Source organism: Cervus canadensis, chromosome 1 (genome assembly GCF_019320065.1).
Source record: "Cervus canadensis isolate Bull #8, Minnesota chromosome 1, ASM1932006v1, whole genome shotgun sequence".
NCBI lineage: Eukaryota > Metazoa > Chordata > Mammalia > Artiodactyla > Cervidae > Cervus > Cervus canadensis.
The window spans coordinates 126,160,294-126,170,174 of NC_057386.1; the positions used below are offsets into that span (position 1 = coordinate 126,160,294).

Genomic DNA, 9,881 nt, shown 5'->3' on the forward strand with positions numbered 1-9,881 from the left:
CTGTGCTAAATTCCATAGATTATCTCTGAAGCATCACAACCCAAGTACAGATAACTGAAGTTCATAAACCTTACAGTGAAAGGACCTGCCCAAGATCACATGGTTAACAGGTGATGGAGATGGCAGTGAGCCCAGAGAGCTGACCCAAAACTTCTATTACCTACCAACTTTCCCTGCCTGCTTGGCCTGTATCTAGTGCTTAAGTGAGAGACAAAAGACTGAAATTCTGGGGACAAGTTACACTGTTCAACAACCACCAATTTATCTTTGTATTCTGTATATTTGAAAAAATAGCAATGTGAAGTGAATAACTTATTGGAACATTCTTAGCACTGCGTTTTTTCAAAGGTTTCAGTTTAGACTCAAATACCCCTTATAATATGTAAAACTCTTGCCTTAAACTTATCTGGGACATCCTGCTGGTTTAGTGGGAAGAGTCGTACAAACTTGAAACTTTCCGCAACAACATAAAATGGCTTGTTCTGTGCTTTGGCGCACACGGCCATCTGGTTAGTTCCAATCTGGGAAGTTAGAGAACAATGGAGAAAGGTGAGATCTTATAGCACATCTGTAGTGGAAGCAACAGAAAGTCTATGAGTGAACGTAATATATGTACTTCTGGCTTTGGAATTAAAGAGGATCTTTTAAAATAGCAATAAACATTTCTCCAAAGATTTATAAATGGCCAATAAACACATGAAAAGATGCTCAAGAGCCTTAATCATTATAGAAACACAAGTCAAAACCACAATTAGATACTGCGTCACACCTACTAGGATTGTTCAGTCGCTAAGTCCTGTCCAACTCTGTCTCCTAGTTTGCTCAAACTCATGTCCGTTGAGTCGGTGATGCCATCCAACCATCTCATCCTCTGTTGTCCCCTTCTCCTCCTGCCTTCAATCCTTCCCAGCATCAGGGTCTTTTCCAGTGAATCGGCTCTACCCATCAGGTGGCCAAAGTATTGGAGCTTCAGCATCAATCCTTCTAATTAATGTTCAGGGCTGATTTCCTTTAGGATTGACTGGTTTGATCTTGCTGTCCAAGGGACTCTCAAGAGTCTTCTCCAGCACCACAGTTTGAAAGCATCAGTTCTTTGGTACTCAGCCTTCTTTGTGGTCCAACTCTCACATCTGTACATGACTACTGGAAAAACTACAGCTTTGACTATATGGACCTTTGTCGGCAAAGGGATGTCTCTGCTTTTTAATATGCTGTCTACGTTTGTCATAGCTTTTCTTCCAAGAGCAAGCGTCTTTTAAATTTTGTGGCTACAGCTACCATCTGCAGTGATTTTGGAGCCCAAGAAAATAAAATCTGTCACTGTTTCCACTTTTCCCCCCATCTATTTGCCATGAAGTGATGGGACCAGATGTCATGATATTAATTTTTTGAATGCTGAGTTTCAAGCTAGGATGATTATAATTAAAAAAAAAAAGTATTGGCAAGGATATAAAGAAACTTGGAATCCTTATGTGTTTCTGATGGGAATGTAACATGATGCAGCTGCTGGGGAAAAGTTTGGCAGTTCCTCAAAAAGCTAAACACAGAAATACCATATGACCCAGCAATTCCACTCTTAAGTATATACGCCAAAGACTCAAAAACAGAAACTCAAATAAGTAATTGTACATCTATGTTATTAGCAGCATTAGTCATAATAGTCAAAAGGTATTCATCAAAGATGAATGGATAGACACCTATGGTCCAACCATACACTGGTACATTATGCAGCCATAAAAAGAAATGAAGCTCTGACACTTGCAGCCTATTTCCTCCGTAAAAAAAAAAAAAAAAAAAAAAAAAGGAATGAAGCACTGACACATGTACAGTACAGGTGAGCTTTGAAAACATGCGAAGTGAAATAAACCAAACCCAAAAAAGACAGCTGTGTGATTCCATTTACATAAGGTGCCTAGAATGGGAAAAAATCATGGAGACAGAAAATAGCTTAGGGGATAGGGGAGAGAAAAGGAGTTTTGTGACAGTTTCTTTTGGGTGATGGAAAAGTTTTGAAGACAGTAGTTATGGCTGCACAACAAAGTGAGATGTAATTAATGACACCGAATTGTACACTTAAAAATGATTATGATGGCAAATTTTACGTTATACATACTTTTATCAAACACAATAGACTACCATGAAGTCTTTCCATGTGAAGCAACAGATAAATTTTAAATATTATATTGGTGTCAAATATGCTCCATTAAAAAGAAGAAACCCAATTCCAAGTAAAGCATGTTTTGAGTAAGTATAAATACATTTTCCTAATCTACACAGGTCAATCTCCAAAGCAGAAAATCTGACCAGAATCTGACTGACCCCACTGCAGTGGCTCAGGGGAACTGGGAAACCACTGGTTGCAATGGTGGAGTCCTGAGGATAAGCAGGGTTAGAGGAATGAACCATAACATACAATGTGGTTGGGTGTCCGAAGTCATCAGTGGAGCTCCGTGCCCTGAGCAAGGACCTGTGGAGAACTGATGCTCCTACCTTGTTAATGATTCCTCCGTTTTCAACAACTCCTTCAGCACCAACTATGACAAGATCCACCTTCTCCATGATGTAGCTACAGAAATGAAAAACAAATTTTTAATGCTCCCTTTCTTTGCTCTTGCAACATCACCTGCAAAGATTAATACTCCCATTTTCAGCAAAGTATATTCCTCTCATAACTTTCTTCCAAAGAGCACTGAACACCTGAGACAGCCCTTGGCCCTGTTACCGGTTCTGCTACAGAGGCGTTTTGATGATACCATGATAAGAGGTATAACTCACGCTGCTACCCAGTAAGCACACGCGCACGTGTGTAGCTGAAGCAAGGATTTCATGACCCGGCGTTTATCTTTACTATATGTGGCACACTAATTTTTGTTCTTTGTCAAACTACAAACAAAACAAAAATTAAAAAACCTGATGTGATCTGAAGTTGGAAAAAAATGTAATTCAAGAATTTTGCAGATTGGGTGGGGGCCAATTTACCTTTTAAAATGAGCAACTACTAGAATCCTTCAAAATGTTTACCTTTCCCCACTCCCCCCCTACTTTTTGGCCACAGTGCATACATAGCATGCAGGATCTTAGTTCCCAGACCAGGGACTGAACCCATGCCCATGCAGTGAAAGCACAGAATCTTAACCACTGGACTGCCAGGGAAGTCCCCAAAATGTTTATTCTTAAACACATTCCTAATTTCCTTAATCATCTCCCTATGTGTTTTCTTTCCAAGGGATTATTATTCCTGTTTTCTCTTATGAGCCACGCTGCCAACCCATGGAGCATGTCACCTCAGCTTTAGGTCTGAAGTTGTACACAGGAGATGAAAAATTCTGGAGTGCCACTGATGACAGCCTGTGTCTTTAGATGAAGAGAGAACACTGATTATGAGCGCTGACCCAATCACTGCACCTTGCTCTTAAAAGGCACCATGAGGGACTTCCCTGGTGGTCCTGGGGCTAAGATTCTGCATTCTCAATGCAGGGGGCCTGGGGTCCACCGCTGGTTGGGGAACTAGATCCCACATGCTGCAATTAAAGATCCCGCATGCCATAACTAAGACCCAACACAGTCAAATATTTTTTAAAATGCACCATGACACCATGTATCCGGCTCTTCCCAGCATCCTACAGCCCTGTCCTCTGTGTACACTATCAGGCTCTTATCATGAACTTGCTGGTTTAGTGCCGCTGTCAATTAGGAGGTGGGATGCTGCCCACTTTCATTTTATGAATGAGACTGGGACCCTCCATCTGGAAACCCTGCTCCAGGCCAACCCTGGGAGTGGGTGGGTGAGGAAACGTAACTGTGATGGGGGAGCCAGGCGCTTACCCAACTGCAGCATCAAGGACCACAGTGACGGGGACATTGAGGTGGCAGAGGGCTTTGGCCATCTTCTTACTGAAAATGACATTTTGAGAATGTTAGAAAAAGTCCAAGAAAGTCCCTATAATAGAGACTGGTGAGTCACTTAATTTGGATAATGATAAATCACATTAGCTAGAAACTCAGTTAATTTTTTTCGTTTTAATGTGGACCATATCTGAAGTCTTAAACCTTCACCCCATGCATTGGAAGCATGGCGTCTTAACCACTGGACCGTAAGGGAAGTCACTTCAGTTAATGTTAATGGACTAAGGGGCTGATCCCAAGATTCTGGACTAAGGAAACAAGAATTTGGGTTCTTTAAAAGTATGTATTTTAGGAAAACTGTGCTCTATGCAGGGATTTGTAAATTCAGGAGAAAAGGGGTTTTATTATGTTCTGGATACATAAGAGATGTAACTATCTATTCCTTGACATTTCAGTTGCTGTTCCTCTAAGTACTAAATAAAACCCCTAGATGCTATGCTGTGACTGACTTCAAACTTATGGTGATTTTTCTTCCAGGAGGAGGGATGGGTACTGTGAAAGGCAATGCTGATTGACAGACAAATCGGGGGCTTCGCCTGGCTCCTTTTACAATGGGGTCTCATCCTCAGTTTTCTCATTAAAGGGACTGCTGGGCACGTGACCACATGGAAAGATACTTGCCCTGATAAGTCAGGCTGTGACTCTGTAATGTACACACTGAAGCGCTTCTTGGCTGCCACTGCAGCTTCCAAGACTCTCAGGACCACTCTGGAGTAGGCATGTGTTAATATTCTCTGTGGATAGAGAAAACTCCATCAAAAGTGCAAACTTCCACCAATCACTCAGACTCTGCCGCTCCAATGCATGTTCCTGGTACCCTAAAGCTTCTCTGTATGTATGCTTTTGCACTAATCAATTGTAATCAGAAAGCAGATCCTTGACAATACACTGAGTTTAAGCCCATATACATACTTTTTGTTTTTTGGCACACCACATTGCATGCGAGATCATAGTTCCCCAACCAGGGATCAAACCCTTGCCCCTTGCAAGGAAGCTTGGAGTCTTAACCACTGGATGGGCAGGGAAGTCCCTATTGATACAATCTGAAAAAGTTTTCTGCCAGAGGAATATATCATAGGTCTCCTCTTTTCATAGCAAGCACAGAAGTGGTATCTCCACGTGGTGTTACTCAGATGCAAAAGCCTTTCTGTCTGAAGGCTGTTAGGTTCCTTTGGGTTGGTTTCCCTAATTCTTTGGGTTGGTTTCCCTAATTCTAAGACCTAGTCTGCACACCTGGGCCTTCAAACACCAGACTGCTGGCATAAGGGATGTAGAGGCCAGCAGCAGAGTGCGAAGGCTGACCTCTGGCTATTGTCGCATGGGGCCCACTGTCGCTGGATCATCTGATTTTCTAGAGGAGCTAAAATCCAGTATTTCAATGTTGACTCATTTTTTAAAACTTTTACACACTGTTTGGGGTAAATACAACCCAACTGTGGACTGGACACAATTTGCAGATACTTAGATGGAATCAAGATGTTCTAAGGAACAGAGTACAGAGGACAGAGTAAAGCAAGGTGGAGGGACCAGCTCCCTGGCTCCTTTCTAGGTCTTGCCTGAGAGCTTGTTAGAAATGCAGGTTCTCAGGCCCCACCCATCTCACTGAACCAGAATGTGCATTTTAATTTTATATTTACATATTTATATTAAAATTAAAATAAATTTTTGCCGTGCTGCATGGCATGGGGGCATCCTAATTCCCTGACCAGGGATCGAAACCATGCCCCCTGCATTGCAAGTGCAAAGTTTCCACCCCTGGACTGCCAGAGAAGTCCCAGAATATGCACTTTAAAAGATCTCCAGGTGGTTCACCTGCATGCTTGAATTTAAGCTGCTCTGTTCCTAATTTACCCTAAATAGCACTGATGCAGGTGGTCGCTACACATTAAACTCCACGAGGATGAACAAACCCTGTAGTGTGACTGCTGGGAAGGAGGCGGCCTCGGCGAGAAGCAGTCACCAGCTTGCCTCCACCTGGTCTCAGAACGGCTTTGCTTGAAGCTGGCTTTTGTACCAGTGCCAGTCGCATCTATTACATCATTTATTTAATAACATAATTCAGAGGCTGGGAAGGGAGTAATAAAACAGAGGACAAGATTTCAGGGTCCAGATGCAAGTAAATACTTTTACAGTCGGTGGAGGCTTAGTTGGTAGAAAGGATGTGTGCTGGCAGAAGAGATGTCATAAAAGTTTTATGACCCCTTTGCTGGGAGACTGACTTAATGTGCTGCTCCTGTCTTTCCTCACTTAGGTTATTGACACCTGGCAGCTTTGCATCTCTGTGACAGCATTTGGAACGAAGATGAAAAAAATCTCAATCCAGTGCTAACCTTCGGCAGGAAGAGAGTCAGGATGAACCAGTGACAAGAGCTGTGCTGATTTAACTCAGATCAGTTTAGTACATATCCAGTAAGAAAAAAATACTTTTTTAGTAAGACAGCTTATCAAATCGAGAATCACCCATGCTGTCCCAGGGTTTTCCTCTGCCTCTTTAAAATGACAACCACCTATGATACTAACATCTACCTTTAGACACTGCTAAGTGTGTGCCAGGCATAGTGCAGAGTCCTCACACACACCATCTCATTAATCCTTACAGCAGCCCTATGAGGTAAGTACTATAATTACCCTTATTTGAAAAGATGAGAAAAGTACAGCACAGAGAGCATAAGTAACTTGTCCAAGGTCACACAGCAAGTAGGTGGCAAAGGTGGGATTTTACCCCAGGAGTCTGATGCCAAAGTCCTTGCTCCCGATCACCACCCACAATCAAGACGTACTCACCGCCCCATCTTTGATGAAAGTATGGCACAAATCTGCAATTTTATTTCTTGACAGTGATATCCTCCTGAGGAAAATCTCTCCCCGCTCAATCATGATCTTTTTACATTTGGAGTAATCCTAGGGGAAAAAGAAAAAAAAGCAACATGAGGGGAAGGGGAGGATCCAGGTCAAGCTGAGAATACTTGTGACCAAACACAGAAGCAGAGAGGTGACCAGGGAGGGCAGGGCTTACAGAGTATTCCAGGGAGGTAAGGCTGATGAAGCGCAGGAAGAGCTCCCCGCCCGACGACACGGCCACGGAAGAGTCCACGCCACACAGGGTTTCTATGGCACTGGTGAGATTCGCCCTCAGGCCCTGGATTGTCTCCCCTGGAATGATCACATGAGCAACATGATGTTCATTTCAGTATCACAGCCCCTTGATGGGTCTGCAATTCATACACTCATTCAGCCAGTGTGGACTGGGTGTAGGCTGTATGCCAAGCACTCTGATGGCTCAGCAGATAAAGAATCCGCCTGCAATGAAGGAAATGTGGGATTGATCCCTGGGTCAGGAAGATCCCCTGGAGAAGGAAATGGCAACTCACTCCAGTACTCTTGCCTGGGAAATTCCATGGACAGAGGAGCCTGGTGGGCTATGGTCCACAGGGTCTCAAAGAGTAGGACACAACTAAAGTGACTGAGCATACAAACTTCCTAGATGCCAGAGATAACATCAGTGAACATGACCAGTCCCTGTTCTGATGGAACTGCCTTTCTTTTCCTTTTCTCTTTTTTTTCTTGGTTGTGCTGCCTGGCTTGCAGGATCTCAGTTCCCCTGATCCCCCAGCAGTGAACCCAGGCCCTCGGCATTGAAGTGCAGAGTCCTGATCACTGGACTGCCAGGGAATTCCCAGGACTCTCTTTCTACTGGGAGAGGTAGACAGTAAACAAGCACACAAAGAAATAAACAAGTTATTCAGATTGAATTGAGGACAGAAAAAAGCAGAATGATGAAAAAGGTAGAACTACTTTAGGCAGAGTTAACAGGGATGATCTTTTGGAGTGCAGGCCTTTTAAACAGAGACCTGAGTAAGAAAGTATCCAGCCGTGTAAAGATGCAGTGGGCAAAGTCTCAGATACAGACTATACCAATGCAAAGGCCCCAAGATGGGAATAAAATTGGTATGAGAGAGGCCAGAGTGAAGCACAGTTCAGCAAAGGACAGCATGCAAGGAAATTAAGTAGTGACAGAAGAGGTTTGCAGGGTGGTGCAGCTAAGGCTTAGATGTCTAGATATTAGTATAATGGGAAGATGCTGGAGGTTGTCTTAGAGACATGCATCTCTATGTCAGCCCTTTAAAGAACACTTTATTATTTTTATTATTATTTTGTTTATACCCAGATGTTTACATTTAGGATGATTGAATTTGCAGTGCTCACAATGATGACATTAAAGCTAGAATTTATACTAGAACAATCTCTACATCAACTGCAAAGAATCTGTCACAAGACAGAAGCCCAATAAACACTTGTAAAGCTGAACGACTGCTATAAGCTTCACAGTTAAGCTTATACTCACACAGTTAAGCTTCACAGTTAACCTGTCATACTATGGGCCTTCTTGATTCAAAGTACATTTCAGGGGCTTCCCTGGCAGTCCAGTGGTTAAACACTTAGCCTTCCAATGCAGGGGGTGCTGGTTATCAAACAGCTTCCTGGTTGGGGAGCTAAGATCCCATATGCCACAGAGCCAAAAAACACATAAAACACACATAAAACAGAAGCAACATGATAACAAATAAAGACTTTTCAAAAAATGGTTCACATTAAAAAAAAAAAAAACTTAAAAAAAAACAAAATATATTTCATTTGTGACAAGAGACCCATGTGATCCTAACTTGAGGGCTCTCTCCACACTGAAAGGACTGAAATGAAGGGAGAAACTGAGCTTGAGGCTTATTACCTTGTATCAGCACACATCCATCTCTCACTTTCTACAATTTTAATAGTTACAAGCAGACTTTCCTAACACCTGGAGCAATGGAGGCGGACCCTCTTTACCTGTATCTCTTCTCAAGTACTCCAGTAAAGTCCGGATGGCAGCTACTGCTGAGGCCATGTCAGGATCTTCTTTTATCTGAGACTTAAAGTATTCGATTAACTCTGGGAAGGGAGAAAAAAGTGATTCAGCGAATTCATTTAGCAGGAGAGACAACCACAGAGCTTATCAATGATTGCTGACATTAAAAAGCAAACTAATTTAAAAAATATTTCCTTTGCAGGGTGTTTGACTTCAGGGACACCGAAAATGTTGATGGGAATAGAGATGACATCACTTTACTATTTGCAAGCTCTTTCTCATTTTGAAAAAGCTAGCCCGTGTAATATGGAATAAAATTTAAGCCCCACCAAATGATAGTGAAAGGTCATTCTCACCCTTATTCTTGACCCCAAGTCTACAAAAAATCCCAGAGCCAACCTGCTTACTGATTTCTCCAGACAGTCTATGCCAAGTCAAGCCTATTCACCTACATATATTATATTATATATACATGTGATGTAGAAGTCTACTCTGCTTTTACTTTTTTACATGAAAGGTACTACATACATATTAGTTTGCCCTTGTTCTTCACTTAATAAAACACCTTGATAACCACTCTAGACAGGCACATCAAATACGCTTTTCTTTTGATTCTGGTACCAGATTCAACAGGGCAGGCTCAGGGAGTCTTACTCATACTTCACATATGAAGAAATCAAGACTTCGAAGACCTGCACATTCGTCCGAAATCTCACGTTTTTGGAGGGCACTGGAAAGCGTGGGCAGAAGGGATGTCTGGGGATACACCCAAGACCCATTCCCTGGATACACGAGCAGCGAGGGGGTTTTAGTTGTGACTAGAGGGACCACATCCGACCAGACAGCCTGAGCTTGAAAACTGACCGCGCCCGGAGCCCAGTCTGGGCGTGTGAGGTGGGGGGAATCCCTGCGCGGCTCCGCTCTAGGCCCAGCAGGTACGACGCGTCCCAATTTACCCTTGTTGTCCATGGTGCCCTCTGGACCGCGGAGCCTGAGAGGCCCAGAGCTGCACGAGACGCCTGGACTGGTCCCGCCGCCGCGCGGACTCTGCACCACACTGACTGACAGCGCCCAATCACGCTCTACACTCCACTTCCGGCGCCTTGGGGCGGGGCTGTGGGTAAGGCGC

General features: G+C 43.3%; 2 protein-coding genes across 3 annotated transcripts in view; one reads left to right on the top strand and one right to left on the bottom strand.

The window, feature by feature from the left end:
- Positions 1-3,831, top strand: part of DDX55 (DEAD-box helicase 55) — a 22,154-nt gene extending 18,323 nt beyond the window's left edge. The window contains exon 15 of one of the 2 annotated variants that reach the window (XM_043442266.1): positions 3,227-3,831. The gene's annotated coding sequence lies outside the window, so the exon portion shown is untranslated. The other variant, XM_043442256.1, reaches the window with a different exon arrangement.
- Positions 1-9,859, bottom strand: part of EIF2B1 (eukaryotic translation initiation factor 2B subunit alpha) — an 11,084-nt gene extending 1,225 nt beyond the window's left edge. Inside the window, exons 1-8 of the mRNA XM_043442281.1 lie at positions 9,709-9,859; positions 8,734-8,835; positions 6,923-7,059; positions 6,691-6,807; positions 4,528-4,640; positions 3,826-3,894; positions 2,491-2,566; positions 396-521 (exon numbers count right to left, since the gene is read on the bottom strand). Of these exons, the coding sequence (XP_043298216.1) occupies positions 396-521; positions 2,491-2,566; positions 3,826-3,894; positions 4,528-4,640; positions 6,691-6,807; positions 6,923-7,059; positions 8,734-8,835; positions 9,709-9,721 (753 nt within the window). The 5' untranslated portion in view covers positions 9,722-9,859. The remainder of the gene's footprint in view (positions 1-395; positions 522-2,490; positions 2,567-3,825; positions 3,895-4,527; positions 4,641-6,690; positions 6,808-6,922; positions 7,060-8,733; positions 8,836-9,708) is intronic.
- Between the last annotated feature and the right edge of the window lie 22 nt (positions 9,860-9,881).